This window comes from Phoxinus phoxinus (genome assembly GCF_949152265.1).
Source record: "Phoxinus phoxinus genome assembly, chromosome: 12".
In the NCBI taxonomy this organism is placed as follows: Eukaryota; Metazoa; Chordata; class Actinopteri; order Cypriniformes; family Leuciscidae; genus Phoxinus; species Phoxinus phoxinus.
The window spans coordinates 34,508,719-34,528,718 of record NC_136887.1 but is presented as its reverse complement, the minus strand read 5'-3'; the positions used below and the strand labels follow the sequence as shown (position 1 = coordinate 34,528,718).

General features: G+C 38.2%; 1 protein-coding gene across 4 annotated transcripts in view; it reads left to right on the top strand.

Annotated features, from left to right (window-relative positions):
• The window catches only part of pigg (phosphatidylinositol glycan anchor biosynthesis class G (EMM blood group)), a 132,623-nt gene that overhangs the window by 91,642 nt on the left and 20,981 nt on the right, over positions 1-20,000 (top strand). For all 4 annotated transcript variants that reach the window (XM_079629746.1, XM_079629748.1, XM_079629749.1 and 1 more), the window contains one exon: positions 6,216-6,407. In XM_079629746.1, coding sequence (XP_079485872.1) covers positions 6,216-6,407 — 192 coding nt within the window. The remainder of the gene's footprint in view (positions 1-6,215; positions 6,408-20,000) is intronic.

The following is a 20,000-nucleotide window of genomic DNA, read 5'->3' as shown; positions in this document are numbered from 1 at the left end:
ATCAAAACGAGCCAAGCTTGATTAAATAAATGCGTTGTTTATAATGAGGAGGGCGTTTTAAGCGATTAAAAATGTAAATGTACGAAGACTTCTTATATGTCAAAAGATCAACGCATATTTGATTTCTCATATCATGACCCCTTTAAATCTGCCGAGAAATGTCACAAACTGCTCTTTCGTTTTGCAAAGAAATGTTTTTATGATTCACCCCAGAGATCATGCACGGATGCACACTTGGAAAATAGAAAGCCAGAAATAGTATTCAATCCGCGCACCGGATTCCAGAACTCCTGATGACAAAGATGAATATTTTAAGCGTGGGTGATTCGCACAAAAACACATTTGAAAGATTTTAATAGTAATAAGACACAGTTGACACTTGAGCCGATCTTTAGACTCCAGAATGCTTTTCACAAATAAAGTAATTATCCTCTTTTCCGCTCGCTCATATTTCTGAGATTGACAGGTCTGTTATTGTCCTGCACTGACCCGCTCTGGTATTATTCTCTGACAGAACAGCTTTCTTATTTCTGCGATATGTCCGCGGTGTTGTTTGAAGAGTCTAATTGGATGAGCGTGGCGTAGTGTTCGCTCAGAAGTCCTGCTGAGTAAACGTTTGCTGTTGTAATTGAGCCGAGCTTCAGTTCCTGGTTTAGTCTGAACTCACAGATCTGGACGCCGGTGTCGTGTGTGTGTGTGTGTGTGTGTGCAGTCGTGCTCAACCAACTCTGAATGTTGCGATTTATGTTTTGTGTGTGTATATACAGTACATGTGAAACTGGAAAAATTAGAATATTATGCAAAAGTTCTTTTATTTCAGTAATTCAACTTAAAAGGAGAAACTAATATATTATATAGACTCATTACATGCAAAGTGAGATATTTCAAGCCTTGGTTATAATTTTGATGATTATGAAAACCTTTTCACAATATTCTAATTTTGAATTTAGGGTTCTCATAAGCTGTAAGCCATAATCATAAAAATTATAACAAATAAAGGCTTGAAATATCTCACTTTGCATGTAATGAGTCTATATAATATATTAGTTTCACCACTGAAATAAATGAACTTTAGCACCATATTCTAGTGTTTCCAGTGTCACCGGTGTGTGTATTATAGAGTGTGTCGTCTGAGAATGACCCGCTTCACAGGAGAGAAATCACCCGGATTAATGTATTCTGCAGGGAATGAGAGATAATCATGTCTCCTGTCGGAAACCAGACGGTCTTAAGAGCGAAAGTCATGTTCTCGTGTGTGTGTGTGTGTGTGTGTGTGTGTGTGTGTGTGTGTGTGTGTGTGTGTGTGTGTGTGTGTGTGTGTGTGTGTGTGTGTGTGTGTGTGTGTGTGTGTGTGTGTAGTGACTGAAAGGTGCATGCTGGGACATTTTCAAAACCTAGTGAGCGTAGAAAACCTAGAGTCACTGCTTGGTTACCAACATTATTCAAAATATCTATTTTAGGCGAACTGTCCCTTGAGTGGTTTTCGGTATTGAATAACATTCAATATTTGAATATATAAAGTCGCAATTGTTTTATAAAGTCGCAATTGTTTTATAAAGTCAGAATTGCGAGTTATAAAGTCAGAATTGCATGTTATAAAGTCAGAATTGCGAGTTATAAAGTCAGAATTGTGTGATATAAAGTCAGAATTGTGTGATATCAAGTCAGAATTGTGTGATATAAAGTCAGAATTGCGAGTTATAAAGTCAGAATTGCGAGTTATAAAGTCAGAATTGTGTGATATAAAGTCAGAATTGTGTGTTATAAAGTCAGAATTGTGTGATATAAAGTCAGAATTGTTTTATAAAGTCAGAATTGTGAGATATAAAGTCAGAATTGCATGTTATAAAGTCAGAATTGCGAGTTATAAAGTCAGAATTGTGTGATATAAAGTCAGAATTGTGTGATATCAAGTCAGAATTGTGAGATATAAAGTCAGAATTGTTTTATAAAGTCAGAATTGCGAGTTATAAAGTCAGAATTGCATGTTATAAAGTCAGAATTGTGAGTTATAAAGTCAGAATTGTGTGATATAAAGTCAGAATTGTGTGATATCAAGTCAGAATTGTGAGATATAAAGTCAGAATTGTTTTATAAAGTCAGAATTGCATGTTATAAAGTCAGAATTGCGAGTTATAAAGTCAGAATTGTGTGTTATAAAGTCAGAATTGTGAGATATAAAGTCAGAATTGTGTGATATAAAGTCAGAATTGCATGTTATAAAGTCAGAATTGCGAGTTATAAAGTCAGAATTGTGTGATATAAAGTCAGAATTGTGAGATATAAAGTCAGAATTGTGTGATATCAAGTCAGAATTGTGAGATATAAAGTCAGAATTGTTTTATAAAGTCAGAATTGCATGTTATAAAGTCAGAATTGCGAGTTATAAAGTCAGAATTGTGAGATATAAAGTCAGAATTGTGTGATATAAAGTCAGAATTGTGTGATATAAAGTCAGAATTGCATGTTATAAAGTCAGAATTGCGAGTTATAAAGTCAGAATTGTGTGATATAAAGTCAGAATTGTGTGATATAAAGTCAGAATTGTGTGATATAAAGTCAGAATTGTGTGATATAAAGTCAGAATTGTTTTATAAAGTCAGAATTGTGAGATATATAGTCAGAATTGTTTTATAAAGTCAGAATTGTGAGATATATAGTCAGAATTGTTTTATAAAGTCAGAATTGTGTGATATAAAGTCGCAATTGTGAGAAATTAACTTGCAATTCTGACTTTAAAACACGCAATTGGGAGATACAAAGATACATCATGATATAAAGTTGCAATTGCGTGTTATTTGTTTTCCTTAGAATTGGATTTTATAACTCACAATTGCGACTACATCTCACAATTTTGAGAAAAGATGTCAGAATTGCGAGATGTAAACTCGCAATTGGCAGAAATAAAGTCGCAGTTATCTTTTAAAAGGTTTTATTCCAGGTTCTTCTGGGTAAATGCGAGGTTTTGGACACGAGCTTCACACTGAAGTATTTTCCACTCGTACACACTCTCCGAAGCAATCTGAGGCGATCACACATGCCCTTGCACTTATTCTGAAACCCGACCCTGAAATGCACACTTATGCAGACAGGTGTGTGTGTGTGTGTGTGTGTGTGAGATGCATTAGTATTCTTCTGGCTGTCTGAGAGAGGATAGATGAGGAGCACAGAGACGCTCAGGGTCACTGGCATCACGAGGAAAATTTCTCTCTCCGTCTGCATCTTTTTTTCCCTCTACTTCCTTTTCTTCCGTTCTCTTTCAGCGCCTCATTCGTTCCTCGTCTCGCTCTCTCGCCGACTGCTCCCTCCTTTCTCCTCTCCTACACTTAAAGGGTTAGTTCAGCCACAGATGTAAACTCTGTCAGTAATTACTCTTCCTCATGTAGTTCCCCGTCAGACTTTCCTTCATCTTCTGAACACAAATGAAGATATTAGTGATTAAATCTGAGCGCGGTCTCACTCCTCCAGAGGCTTCTATTGTAATTGAAACTTGCCGGCCCAGAGAGTTAGTAAAGACATCGTTAAAATAGTCCGAGTGACTACAGCGGCTCAACCTTAAAGCTACACTGTGTAACTTTTTTAGTTTATTCTTAGCTAAAAACACTTAGTTCTTTCAAAAATATATGTGCTCATTAATGTATATTTACTTCGTTCAAGTAATAAAGTATTCTTGTGAGTGTATAATATGCCATTGAAAATACATACGTGTGAGGGGTTCGAATGCCGGTCGCCATGTTGCCCCTCCATCTTGAAAGTACATTAGCCAAAGAGGGACATCCCCGTTAATTCAAGCTTTGCCTTTCTTGTCACATCAGCTGATCTCTGCTCACGGAGAAAATGATATAGCCTACAATGTAAACGTTGCCTTACGTTAGTGATGTCGTACAATATACAGAATAACGATAGCACTGATAAAAGTTACTTTACTAAGATTAGCTTGCATTCGTCTGGGACTGATAGCTGATGTTAGCAATGAAATGGTCAAAAAATAACAAAAACATAAAACTATTATTCATTTTACATGGATTTCATAACCTATATGTTAACTGACAAATTAAATTACTGCAAATTATAATAGTTTTCTAAAGTAACCTCATCACTTGAAGGAACACTCATGGACGAGGTCGAACTGGAAGCCATGTTAATCTTGGACTACATTGGCCACCGTAGGAGTTAAAAGGAGAGGAACAGAAACTAATATTCACTGGATGGTCATATACCTTTTCACCGCTAGATGGGGGTAAAAATCACACAGTGTAGCTTTAAGTTTATCAAGCGACGAGAATACTTTTTGTGCGCAAAAAAACACAAAAATAATGACTTTATTGAACTATTGATGTTCTTCTGTGTGTGTCTCTGAGTGAGTTCACTAGTGTAACAGCGCAGCGCTTCTGGGGTGTACGTCAGAACGGAGGCTCCCTATTGGCCAGCATCACACACATGACCAGTGTCGGCCAATAGTGAGCCTCCGTTATGTGAGCCCACACAGATGCCTTTATTTAAAAAAATGTATCATGTCTATTTCATTCTAGAGAAAGCTGTCTTTAACATTATGATGTTATAATAATAATAATACATTTTATTTAAAGGCGCCTTTCATGGCATTCAAGGACACCTTACAAAATTCATTAAACAATCAAACCACTACAGCAACAAACATTAAATCACATAAAAGTGTTATATGGACAGTCAGTCAGTAGTTGTGGTCCGTGAACTGATGAACACACACATCTGCAGTTTGAGCACTGTGAGTAATGCAGCCAGTGAGAGTGAGTTGTTAGACTGATTTAAAGCATAAACTTGTTATTTTTTAACCTTTTGTTCGGCAATTCATTAAAAGAGCCACCTTAAAATGAGTCATTTGTACTTGGCAACACTGCGAGCTTGCAAGGGCAACGTGGAACTATTTGTCGTCCAATTCATTTCTTGATGTAATTTTGCGGTGTCCAGTGTTCAGCTGCAAACTCACAACTCAGATTTAACATATTATATTCAATGTGAAGCTTTAGATCCGGTATCAGTGCTGTTCTCTCTCTCTCTCTCTCTCTCTCTCTCTCTCTCTCTCTCTCTCTCTCTCTCTCTCTCTCTCTCTCTCTCTCTCTCTCTCGGTAATGAGCATTAGTTTCTGTGGCTTCATGTCAGTGTCACATTCATGCACACCTTTAGCACTCACCTTTCCTTTACTTCCATACACACACACTCACACACACACCTCATCATGTCCGCACTGCTGACACACACGCACACACACACACCTTTCAGTCTGGCCTCTGTGGCCCACACCTGATTACCTTAGATGAGAGGAGCACTCCAGCTGCATTCTGAACACTCACTCACTCACACACTCACACACACACACACGCAAACGCACGCACGCACGCACGCAGACACATGCACACTTGCACGCGCGCGTGCATACACTCATACACACACACACACACACACACACACATACACACACACTCTCATACATATACACACTCTCTCTCTCACACACACACACACACACACACACACACACACACACACACACACACTAATACATACACACACATTATCTCACTCACACATACACACACACACACACACACACACACACACACAGTCTGGTTCACTATATTTGTGGGGACTCTCCATAGATGTTTTATTTTATTTTATTTATTCTTGAAGCTGGGTGGTTTTGCTCATGGTTTATATATATATGTATAATTGTGTATATGTATATAATTATGTTTATAATGTTTCTAGATTTTGACTGAGTATCATTCTGTAAGTGTATAAAAAATCAGAATGAGAATAGAAGCGTTTATTCTGCAGGTGATGATGATCAACAGAGAAGATCATTTCCCGTGTGTGTGTGTGTGTGTGTGTGTGTTTTCTATCATTGTGTAATGTAGAAACTTATCATGCATCAATAATCATGCCACTCCCAGGCAGACACTCTTCCAACTTTGTGTGTGCAGAACAGAAATCCACACAGAAACTCCAACAAAGTGTGTTATTGCACAAAAACCCAACTTGACATGGAGGATTTGTTGCATCATGTCTGTTTATACTGTACGTGTGTAAGGTTCAGATCATATGGGCTTTACTTTCTGCTGTTTTATATTCAACGTTTGTGTGCATATGTGAGGAGAACACGTCGGTCTTGTTGTTTATTCACTGTGTGTGTGTGTGTGTGTGTGTGTGTGTGTGTGTGTGTGTGTGTGTTTCAGTGGGGATCACAAGCCGTTCCTCTCGGTGTTGTCGGTGTTGTCTCTGGTTCTGATCTTCCTCCTGGTTCAGCGTCACTGTTCGCTGGTGTCTAAGATCGCACTGGCGCTCGGCATGCTGGGAGTTTACAGCTATCGCGCCGCTGTCGGAAACGTCCTGTTCCCATGGCAACACAGCAGCCGTATCGTCTCCAAGTAAGTTTGATGATATTTAAATATCGTATTGACATATTCCTTGAATGTCAGATGGTGAATAAATTAGCTTCCCTCATTATCGTTTGTTGTCTGAAGTTTCTTCACTAACTTTGTCCGTGAGTTTAGAAACGTCTCGGGTTTTTAACGGGAGAGCTCGACTCTAGAGACTGAAGGTTGGTTTAGGAATGATTAAACCCGTTATTAACAGAAGACACACACACACACACACACTGGATAAACCACATCAGCATGAGTCAGACTGATGGCATTTACTTTTCTGGAAAAAAAGTGATATATTTTTAAGGGAATAGAAAGATCAAAAGAACAGCGTTTATTTGAAATAGTTTCTTTGATCAATTTAATGGATCCTTGCTGAATTTTTTTTTGAATTTCTGACAAATATATATTTATGTTGCATGATTCTGAATAAATAAATAATCACAAATGTTTGGTTTCAAACCGAGATCACGATTATGAACGGACTAAATAACAAACTCACACGTAATTTACAGGAGGTTCTGACAAATTGTTAATTGCTGTAGTTTAATGAATCTGAAGTATGAATGAAGTATTTTTAAGAAAATGGTTTGAGTGAATTATTCAATGACGCTCTTATAAGTACTTAATTTTTTTTCATTACTGTATGAATCAGTGTTTTTGAACAAATCTCTTGAGTGAATGATTCAACGACTCGCTTATAAAGACTTCGCTATATTATTGCTGGATGAATCAGTGTTTTTGAACGAATCTCTTGAGCGAATGATTCAACGACTCGCTTATAAAGACTTTGCTATATTATTGCTGGATGAATCAGTGTTTTTGAACGAATCTCTTGAGCGAATGATTCAACGACTCGCTTATTAAGACTTTGCTATATTATTACTGGATGAATCAGTGTTTTTGAACGAATCTCTTGAGTGAATGATTCAATGACTCACTTATAAAGACTTTGCTATATTATTGCTGGATGAATCAGTGTTTTTGAACAAATCTCTTGAGCGATTGATTCAATGACTCACTTATAAAAACGTTGCTATATTATTGCTGGATGAATCAGTGTTTTTGAACGAATCTCTTGAGCGAATGATTCAATGACTCACTTATAAAGACTTTGCTATATTATTGCTGGATGAATCAGTGTTTTTGAACAAATCTCTTGAGTGAATGATTCAATGACTCACTTATAAAGACTTTGCTATATTATTGCTGGATGAATCAGTGTTTTTGAACGAATCTCTTGAGTGAATGATTCAATGACTCACTTAGGCCGGTGACACACTGGATGCGTGCCGTGAGCGTCTCAGCTGCGTGGCGTGTCCGTTTTTATTTCGGCTCCCATGTTAACAGGTTAGAGCTTGCACACTGCTTGCGTGACACGCGCGTCTCAGGCGCGGCTCGAGCCGCGCGGAAAACGTGTGCATGCTAGAAATAGAACCGACGCCTATTTTTCACGCGACACGCAAGCGTGTTGGAAGCGTTTCCATGCAAAATATAATAGGAAAATATGTTTATATGTCATTTTGTACACAAATACATATTAATTAATGACATTTTGATGTTTGAAAGTCTATAGGTTGACATAAATTCAGATATAAATGTAATTTAAAAAACAAAAAAATTAATAATTATCGATTTTCAAATGCACCTGTCAAACATAGGCTATTTTGCCGTCAATAGGCTACTGTTGACGGTGTTATCAGGCTTTATATGTATGTATGCTTAACATAAAGTATAGCCTTCCACAACTCTCTCCCCATATGTGAACAAGGGTGATCCAAATCACGCGACTTGACACTTTCAAGTAGGCTACACTTCGAGTTTGCAATGATGGACGACGGCAGGTTAATTGAAGAGGTGAAGAAACTCTGTCACCTACTCTGTCCCTCTGTCACGTATAGCAGCAGCAGCGCGCCAGCGCCGCGCCAAGTACGGTTCTGGTGTGTAAAGACAGAGAAAACGCGACGCAGCTGACACGCAACAGAAACGCCACGCTCACGCCACGCATCCAGTGTGTCACCGGCCTTATAAAGACTTTGCTATATTATTGCTGGATGAATCAGTGTTTTTGAACAAATCTCTTGAGCGATTGATTCAATGACTCACTTATAAAAACGTTGCTATATTATTGCTGGATGAATCAGTGTTTTTGAACGAATCTCTTGAGCGAATGATTCAATGACTCACTTATAAAGACTTTGCTATATTATTGCTGGATGAATCAGTGTTTTTGAACAAATCTCTTGAGCGATTGATTCAATGACTCACTTATAAAAACGTTGCTATATTATTGCTGGATGAATCAGTGTTTTTGAACGAATCTCTTGAGCGAATGATTCAATGACTCACTTATAAAGACTTTGCTATATTATTGCTGGATGAATCAGTGTTTTTGAACAAATCTCTTGAGCGATTGATTCAATGACTCACTTATAAAAACGTTGCTATATTATTGCTGGATGAATCAGTGTTTTTGAACGAATCTCTTGAGCGAATGATTCAATGACTCACTTATAAAGACTTTGCTATATTATTGCTGGATGAATCAGTGTTTTTGAACAAATCTCTTGAGTGAATGATTCAATGACTCACTTATAAAGACTTTGCTATATTATTGCTGGATGAATCAGTGTTTTTGAACGAATCTCTTGAGTGAATGATTCAATGACTAATACATTTCTCACCGTCACTCGTCGCCACCTACTGGCGTAACGATGTAATCGACACAACCGTTATTTGAAGCGCCATGTCACTTTCAAAATGTGATTTGCTCTATTTTGATCGCTTCCGTAGACAACAGTGTTTTTTATCCTGTATATACACTTTTATCCCAGTTCTTCTGTGATCATATGAATATTTGTAACACAGAAATAATGACACTGTGTGGTTGAAAGACTGTTTGTGAAGCGGGTTCATATTTATATACATGACAACGGCTCTCTCGGGATCAGATCACAAACACAGATCTGAATGTTCGCTGTGATTTTGTCAAAGGTATAATAGACACAAGTGAATCATTGTCATTTAGGAATGAATTATATGAGAATACTCATTATATACTGTATGTTTACACACAGTACACACATATTTATACTCTTATATACATATATGTGTCCCTGGACCACAAAACCTGTCCATTTTTTTAAATTGAGATGTATACATAATCTGAAAGCTGAATAAATAATCTTTCCATTGATGTGTGGTTTGTTAGGATAGGACAATATTTGGTCGAGACACAACTATTGAAAATCTGGAATCTGAGGAGCAAAAAAATGTAAACATTGAGAAAATCTCCTTTAAAGTTGTGCATTTATGTTCACGATTGTGCTGCATTCACTCACAAAAATACATGTTTTATATATTTACGGTAGGAAAATGACTAAATATCTTCATGGGTCATGATCTTAATATCCTCATGATTTTTGGCATAAAAGAAAAATGGATAATTTTGACCCATACAATGTATAGTTGCTATTGCCACAGATATACCCGTGCGGCTCCAGACTGGGTTTGTGCTCCAGGGTCACATATATGCATCTGTGTACTTGTGTAGAGTGTTTCTGGCCTAAGAGAGCCCCACTTAATACTATAGCAGATCTTCACACACACTCTAAGAGTTTTCTAAGGAACACACACACAGTTTCACACACACAACACATCGCCGCTCGCCTCTTCCCCTTGACATTTACTCCCACCTAATTAAATCTTTGACCTCCTGGCCTCGGTGTAGCGCCACAGGCTGTGTCCCATTACACACTCTCCATGTGACGGAGAGAGCGAGAGCCAGAGGTAATTGGCACTGCCACCCTGTGCCACCGGACTCACGCTCACACTCATTAATCACTGCGGGACGTTGTTTATGTTGCCCTGGCAACCTCTGGCTCGCCTGTTAAGTAGACGTCCGCTGACTTCAACCCCATCGCTTCGACTCGCGCTCTCCTCGCGCTCTGCCTCTCTATCACACGCTTTCTGCTCCTGCCCTTTAATGAGTGCTGATTTCAGTGCATTTAAAAGGGTAGTTCACCTAAAAATGGAAAAAATTATTTTACTCTCATGCTATTTCAAATCTTCTTCCATGGAAAAATAGATAGACATTTTTAAGAATTGTTGATTTCTTTCCAGCCACATAAAATATTAAAAATTAAGTTCCTATTTATTTTAATTTACTTGCAAAATACTTACCGGTAACTTGCTTGTTGGACACGCTGGGCTAATGTTAATTTAGCTGTTAATGTGTTACGCTAACACACCGGACACTATTCAGCCTGTTGTTCTGTGTGCTGTTGTGGAGCTGAATAACTTGCCTTTCCAGATTAAATGTCTGTTCTTGGTCTTGGATTTTGTGAAATAAATATCTAAATAAGTGCGACTTATATACGTTTTTTTTCCTCTTCATGGCGCATTTTTTGACTGATGCGACTTATACTATATAAAATACGGTAACACCTTGGTTCATTACATCTATCTTTTAATGAATCAGCATTTTTGAACGTGTTCGTTGCCGTAACAATGTGACAGTGCGCTGAGTGACAGCCTTTCAATGCGCAGAGACGCTCTTTAGTTTCGGTTATATTGGTTACTGAAAATGTCCTTGTTTTTGTGCATGCTGACCACATCGTATCACTTATTTATATAGCAACAAATAAATATAAGTAAATAAATGGCAATATCTACCGTAAGGGATTCATAAATGCATTCAGAAACACGTTTTTTCCTATCACTGTTATCATCTATCTACTGGAGTGCCTCATGGCTCAGTGCTGGGACCGCTTCTCTTCTCCATCTACTGTAATTACCGTAAGGGAAATTCCTTCACCGCGACAGCTCTAGACGCGCTCCACAAACTTCACAGAAAGCAATCAGGGACGACAGAAAGCAGAATCCTGTTTGTTTTCTTTATTTTACAAGCACAATGTTTTGTGAGTTTACACAAATAAACAGACCCTTTACAGTTTCGAATTACGTCTTACTCTTATCTTTATGACCATAAATGAGTATTTTAAGTTGTTTCGGCTGTTATTATGAGACATAATCATTTGGCATTTGTGTCGTGGAAATCTCACTACAGTCCAGTGATGAAACATGCATGTCCTGGAAATATGAAGCCTCAGGTGGCGCTTCACTCGCCGTCTCCTCGTAAAAAAGTGAAGTTGGCTTCTTTTCTACTTTCTTTTCCTTCTCGCTCATCTTTCTGTGGTTTCTTGAAAAGGCATAATGTTGAACTTTCCGCATCCGCCATTGCCACCGCATGAACTCTCACGAGCAAAGACAATGACAGCGTAGGCTATGCACAACACGCTAATCAAAACAATACGTTTAAAAACTGCCGTTGCATTTTACCACGCGGCATTGGTCAATCTATCAATTGACCCTTCGCAAAGACCTTAGTTACTGCTACTAGGGGTGTGACGGTACATGTATTCGTACCGGACCGTTTCGGTATAGGACTTTCGGTACGGTGCACATGTGCACCAAATGTAATCTTTCACGTAAATTAGGCTAGTTTTGTGTGCGGAACATATTCCGAGTTTCCACACTAACATTTTAAGGGTCGTAAGTCTCCGCGTTGCACTTGAGCGCACTGTACAACTGTACAACCAGGATGGAGACCCGACCCGACCCTGACGGGCCGGGCCGGGTTCAGACAGATATTTAGAAATTGTTCGGGTTCGGGTCGGGCTCGGTCACATCAGCGCGATAAGGCATTGAACGTTTTAAATTTAAGACAGCTTATTATGTAGGTAGCCAATGTGCCTGATGCTTTCACTTGATGCGAACGTTCGTTTTTGTGATTAAAATACATGTAAAATATTACCATAACATCCGTCTTCCTGTGTGCGGAAATTTGTTTATGTAGCCGTGACAACGAAACACGTGCATGCGCGCCTGTGTTAAGAGAGCTTGTTGCTCCACGCGCGCTGATGCGCTCATCCTGTTAACATTTCCGAATGCCTTTCAGTTGCTTAATAAAAGCGGGCTTTCCACACAAACAAACGTACGTGTGTCATTAGTATGAGAAAAAAAAAAGGGATTTTAACTGTCGGTTTCGGGTCGAGCTCGAACGTAAATATCTTTATGCCTGTCGGGCTCGGGTCGGGTTTAGTTACTGCTCTGTCGGACGCGGGCCGGGCTCGGACAGAAAAATTTGTCCCGATCACCACATGCACGGCACGCTTTAGCCTAGCCTCTCGCTAGCTAGCGTCATGGCCAATATTGGTTTGAGAGTATTTTATTTAGTGGAGAACTTTGCAGCAGTTTTTTATTTCTTATTCTTTTTTTATTTTATATATATTTTATGTATTATATTTAATTAAAAAGTGTTTAAAAAAGTGTAAACAAATTGTTAAAAGTTTTTAGTAAGTTTATAGTAAACAACCAGCAGTTTAATGTTTTGCATTTCTTCCCTTACTGTACCAAAAATGAACCGAACCTTGACTTTAAAACCGAGTTACGTACCGAACCGTAATTTTTGCGTACCGTTACACCCCTAGTTGCTACATCCGACAAGCCATGCCGCTCTCTCACACACAACTTGTTCTCACGCAGTGGAAAATACATCGCAGAACAAAGAGGACACTGAAAACGTGCTAAAAGACCATTGTTTTTGATATAAACAAAGTCTCAGCTTTCAAGTGTTGTCATTTAAAAAAAGAAAAGAAATGTAAACAATAAATACTGTTTTGTGGCTCTTTAATGTGTCTGACAGATCGGTGTAGAGCCTCAGTTAAAGCTGCGCGTGAACCGATCATCTCTTCCTTCTAGTTCATTTATAGCATCAAATAAACATGAATGAACATCAGAAGGAATGTTGTTTTAACCGCGGAAACGCGTCAGTACACTCCGCTTTTAGAGTTCAAGACCACCGAGGTTAATCTACTAACTCCAGTGATAACTCTCCTGACTGCTTTTTCTGACAAAATGGTGGATTCTGCGTTACCGCGTTATGATTGGTCAGATCACCTGTCAATCAAACTCCCGGCGAAGGATGAATTAGAGTAACAAATCAACAATTCCTTATTATTTGTTTTAAATAATCAGGAATCACTCATGCTAACACATACCAGACAACATCATCCAGATTACTGTCTGTTTAAAATAAATGAAAAGAAACATAGCATTGGGGATTTGTTGCTGTTTTCTGTATCGTTACACCCCTAATATATAATAGTGATGCACTGGTATGCTTGAATAAATTTGACAAGTGCTTATAAAGACAACCTTATTTGACACAAAAACTTGGTACATCGTACAATTTAAACATTTATGCACAATCACGCATGACCCCAAAAATAGCAAAGACTGTAAGTGACAGCTGATTCTTCTAATGGAGTTATTCTTCCGTGTGCTTTTGTGAATGTGGGTGTTAGTTAGCCATTAACACAGTTAATACCTTTCTGAATAGATATGTAAATCACAGATATGTCTCAAGCTGCTTTTAGAGGCGTAAACAACCTCGAGTCTGTTTTGCATCTAATTTATTTATGTTAGAAGACCAAAACAGAATTATTGCACCACATGCATGGTACACAAGCTACAGTACTAAACAACTCAGCGTGTGGTATTTAGTCCGTTCGAACTGTCTTTCTTCATGTAAACAAGAATTATTAATAGCTTTTTTGGTTTCATAAGCATATTTTTAGCATGCACATAGATAATTATGATGCAGCCTTTTGGACTATACTAAGACACCGTCACATCTTTCACAGAATCCCAGAATGCATTGCAACAAGGTCAATGAAAAAGAAATGTAAAACTGAGCAAGTCGAGAATTTTAATTTTGAGTTGTTTGGTTTTGGTTATCTCTTTGTTCCCCTTTGATTAAAAAATATAAACGAGTCCAAAGTGCTGTCGACTGTCGGTGAGAGAAAACCACGAGCACACAAAAGACAGAGTGAAGAGATGTCAAGCAAGATGCGTTTTTAATCAGAGTTTATGCTCAAAGCTGTTTACGGGGGATGATTGTTGTCAGAGAAAGCGGAGCGGAAAAGAAATAAACAAGAATTTTGGCAGAGACACAGATTTTGGAGTGTTTGAACGGAGAGCGGGAGCGTCTGAGTTCAGTAGTGACAGAATGAGATATCAGGACACGGATCTGTTGAGACGAAGTACACATCATAAACTGAATAACATAGAGTCTCCAGTCAGGCGACTTCAACAAAGTCTGTGTTTGCCATCAGAGAGGAAAACATGAATTCTGAACACACTTCTCGAGGGACAGAGGGGATATTGTGAGCTGGTACAGGTCTTTAAAAAGCATTAAAGCTTAATGTTTCTTCTTTCTGAAAGCAAGAGAAGCAAACTAAAGCGTAGCCAGTTCAGGCAATAAATAATTAAGAAAAACAAAATACATTTTCTTCAGGCAATGCAGATATACTCACTTCAAACTAAAGAAATTAAAAAGTTTAAATTAAAATTAAAAAGTTCGGCAGGTTATTCCACCAGCAGAGAGCAGTCCAGGTAAAGGTCTGTGAAAGTGATTTTGTGCCTCTTTTGGATCAGATCCTAGTGTTGACATGTAAATGGAGAAGTGAAGCGGTCCCAGCACTGAGCTTTGAGGCACTCCACTAGCTAATTGATAACAGTAATAGGAAACCATGTTTCTGAATGACAGATCCTAATGTTGACATGTAGATGGAGAAGAGAAGCGGTCCCAGCACTGAGCCCTGAGGCACTCCAGTTGCTAATTGATAACAGTAATAGGAAACCATGTTTCTGAATGACAGATCCTAATGTTGACATGTAGATGGAGAAGAGAAGCGGTCACAGCACTGAGCCCTGAGGCACTCCACTAGCTAATTGATAACAGTAATAGGAAACCATGTTTCTGAATGACAGATCCTAATGTTGACATGTAGATGGAGAAGAGAAGCGGTCCCAGCACTGAGCCCTGAGGCACTCCAGTAGCTAGATGATAACAGTGATAGGAAAAAAACATGTTTCTGAATGATAGATCCTAATGTTGACATGTAGATGGAGAAGAGAAGCGGTCCCAGCACTGAGCCCTGAGGCACTCCAGTAGCTAATTGATAACAGTAATAGGAAAAAACATGTTTCTGAATGACAGATCCTAGTGAGGACATGTACAGTAGATGGAGAAGAGAAGCGGCCCCAGCACTGAGCCCTGAGGCCCTCCAGTAGCTAGATGATAACAGTGATAGGAAAAAAACATGTTTCTGAATGACAGATCCTAGTGTTGACATGTAGATGGAGAAGAGAAACGGTCCCAGCACTGAGCCCTGAGGCACTCCAGTAGATAGATGTTAACAGTGATAGAAAAACGTGTTTCTGAATATATTTATGAGTCCAGTAGCTAGATATTGCGACTTAAGGTTGGAATACACTTCATGACTTTAGCTCAGAATTTTGCCCGTATTTGCAATCTGGGTGAGTCGGCAGTACTTTCCGAATGTCTGCGCCAGTCTGCAGATTTTGTGCGTTCGGAGTTGACAGAATTCACAGAAAATCACGTAGTGTATGATGGGCACAGATTTTGTTAAATTCAGACTTTGATTGAACATGTTTGATATTTTGAGCTTATTTTAGAGCATATATAGTGTACGATTCATCGCTAATAAATACTGTACATTATACAGTCATAATACGCTGACCAGACAATGGAAATCAAGGGTGCGAAGGCACAAAGATAAAAATGACGTTGTACGAGATGACATACAAGATCGGGTAAATGTGTTAGAAAACGCAGAATCTGCCATTTGTTTAGTAATTGTTTGCAGCAGTTTCAGTATTCACACAGTGGTGTTAACACAGCTCACTTCACTCCCAGGTCGAAAAATACGGAAAAATCACTGAAGAATGCGTCATATGTTTCTGTTTAGTGTATTGTAGTGTAGGCTAGTGTTTGATCCTCAGTCCTGTAGTGTATGATATCCAACTTTTCTCTCTATTGATTTACAAAGTTTGCAAGTATATGATTCCTGCTGTTTATAAATCTGTTCAGATTTTAAAAGTCATGTAGTCGGGGGGTTTGAAATTAACTTTTTCACTCACCGGCCAATTAGGCTACTAAAGTTACCGGCCATTCAGTATATTTGTATTTGTCTAAAGACAATTTTCTACCCCTGTGGGGACAGACAATAAAGTTTTTGAATTGAATTGAATTTCTTATTCAAACAAAATCTTGTCATCCAGCATCTCCTCCCTTTCTCTTTCATTCTCATCACCAAAATATTTAGTTTAGGTGGACAGATCAAAACATTACAACGAACATTAAAAAAATGTATGATGTTGTAAAATAACAATGTGTTTTCTGTTAACCAAATGTTCTTTAATCTTCACTATAATTGCTTCAATGCAAATGAACAAGCGCGCCGTTATTTGTTGCGTAGTGATGTGTGTGTTCGAGTAAGCCAGATATGAGCAGATTCTACACAATATGCTGTATTTAATATCACGATGACTCACGAGTATTTGCACCAAATCTACGCAGATTTGGCTTACACGAACTTCCCCAGCAAAGTGATTAAATATAATTAGTAACACGCCAAATTGGCTCGTGATCTGACAGCGTTTCTCGCCACAGTTGATTTTTACCCGCATTTGGCGGGTTGGCGGGTGTTAATTTCATACCCTGCGTGTCGTGTATTCCAGTCTTCAGACACCTCACCCCTCCACAACTCCCTGAAGACCTACTGAGAGAGTTAACAGGAGGATCTGGTGGTTAGCGCTGTCAAACGCAGCAGAATGATCCAGCAAGACGAGTACTGAGGGTTTGGAAGCTGCTTTTGCCAGACAAACCGGGAGCACTCTCAGTTTAGTGACGCTTTTGAAACCAGACTGGTTGTTGTCCAGGAGGTTGTTCTGTGTAAGAAAGGGAGAGACCATGTACAGTCAAACCAAAATGTATTCAGACGCCATCAACATTTCTCACTTTATCACAGTTTATTGGCTATAGTTTAGAAAATGGTAATAAAATATGACAATAACTCACTGGTTTTGTCCATCCTTCTGTTAGACTGTCTCACAAATGAATTATGTTGAATATCTGTATACAAGTATCTAATATACAATTAGATAATACAAATTTAGCTCAACCAGTTACTAAGCAATGCTTCATTTTGTTCAGTCTATGGTGTAAAAAGGTTGCATTAGCAATTAAAGAAAAACGCGCGTTTCGTCACTATGTTGTACTTCGTGCAAAGAAGCTTTAGCTAAAGTCAGAGAATAAAACACTGACACAATGATGAACAAGTAACAATAATATTCGCAATAACATCGTTTTACTGAATAATTAAGTAAACCTAATTAATTTTTCTTTATCTTTGTAAAGAAATCTCATTGATTAACTGGCTACTCTCTTGTCGTCTCAGATGACGACATCACTTCCTGTCGACAACCGTAACTTCTGTTGGGTGCAATTCGCAACCTCACCACTAGATGCTGCTAAAAATTACACACTGCACCTTTAAGCAAAACATGGTCAGGTCAAAGTGTCTGAATAATTTTTGGATCCACATTTTTATATAATTTACTGGTAGTCACAGTCATACTGGTAGTAGTTCCTCAAAATTGTGAAGAATTGTTGGGTATAATATGTCACTTGCTATCCTCACTTACATAAATTAACTATAGTGTCCTGCTCCCACTAGTAAAAAAAATATATCAAAAATGATTTCTGAAGTCTGAATAATTTTTGGTTTGACTTTATAATGTAGCCCCTCAATATATTTCAGAGTCCTGACATGTTTGTTTGGTTGAGAGTCATTCCATAAAGATGTTTCATCTGCCACATCAGCTATAACCATGATTTTTTTCTGCTAGGTTATTAAGGTCACATTCAAATAAGAGTGTCTGTGTGTCGGGTGTTCACATATGACACTGTAATGCCCTGCACCCTTAAAAGCACTCGCCTCAAGTGCTCTACCCTCCACAGTGAGCAGGGCATAGTCCTCGACGCTCACTTTCAAGTGGAATTTGCCCTTTTTTCCCTGAGCTGTTTAGATCCCGACACATCTGAAGAGAGTAATTAAAAGCACACCTGCGTCAGGAGGAGGCCATAAAAAGCCTGCGTATTTTTATCCTGATTAATCTAGCGGTGTGTGTGTTTTGATCTGACACCTCGTTTGAGAGTGTTTATGCATGCGGATCCCACATAGAGATGGAAATTAATTCTGCTCACAAATGTGTGCACACACTCACATATTTCTCTTCTAATGCGCTCTGAGAGATACCTGTGTAAAAAATGCATCAAACAACAAGTGTGGCGTGTAATTAGTCTCGCACGGTTTGTGCTGTGAACACACGAGTGTTGTCTCACATCATGCGGCGTGTTGAGGAGAGGCTTGCTGGTTCTGGGCAATCAGACGTGCAATTTTTGCCTGGCAGACAGTCAATTAATCCTATATCGATGATCTCATAGCTATTTCTGCCACCTAGCAACACCCTATCTAACATAGTAACACCCTATCAACCATAGTAACACCCTTTCAACCATAGCAACACCCCTACCATAGCAACACCCTATCAACCATAGTAACACCCTTTCAACCATAGCAACACCCCTACCATAGCAACACCCTATCAACCATAGCAACACCCTATCTATCATAGCAACACCCTATCTGCCATAGCAACACCATATCAACCATAGCAACACCCTATCTACCATAGCAACACCCTATCTACCATAGCAACACCATATCAACCATAGCAACACCCTATCTACCATAGCAACACCCTATCTACCATAGCAACACCCTATCTACCATAGCAACACCCTATCTACCGTAGCAACACCCTATCAACTATAGCAACACCCTATCAACCATAGCAACACCCTATCAACCCTAGCAACACTCTATCTACCATAGCAACACCCTATCTACCATAGCAACACTTATTTCATTTTTATTTATTTATGTTTTAGTATTCATTTATTTTTTATAAATTATTTATTCATTTATAATTATTTGTTTGCTTGTTTATATATATATTAATTTATTATTGTTAATTATTTATTTAGTATTATTATTTAGTATTTTTTGTTAATTATTTATTTACTTTTTGTTTGTATATTTATTTATTTATTTTAATTTCATTAACTTTCATCACTTTTTTTCTTTTATTAATTTTGTTTGTTTATTCATTCACTTGTTCATTCTTGCAGTTGTTCAGTCATTTATTTATTTTTATAATTATTTTTTTTATTATTCATTTTTTTAATGATTTAATTTAATTTAATTTACTTTTTATGTTTTTTTTTATTTATTTTAATTTCATTAACTTTCCCTTTCTTTTATTTATTTGTTTTCTTTTATTAATTTTGTTAGTTTGTTCAATTGACCTTTCTTTCTTTCTTGCTTGTTTGTTCATTCATTCACTCACTGTTTTTTTCTTGCAGTTGATCCGTCTCATATTTATTTTTTATTTATCAAAATTCAGATACTTAGCAAGCATGGCTGGACTTTAGCTTGGGTTTATGTTTCTCTCAATAACCTGCGTGACTCAAAGTGGTCAGAGCGCTCTGCTCTAGGGTCAAAGGTCATCTTGCTCTCATAGTTTCCCTGACAGACAGCTGTGGGAATAACAGATCAGCAACACTGGATCTGAATAAAACAAAGACGGGTGTGAATGAATAGA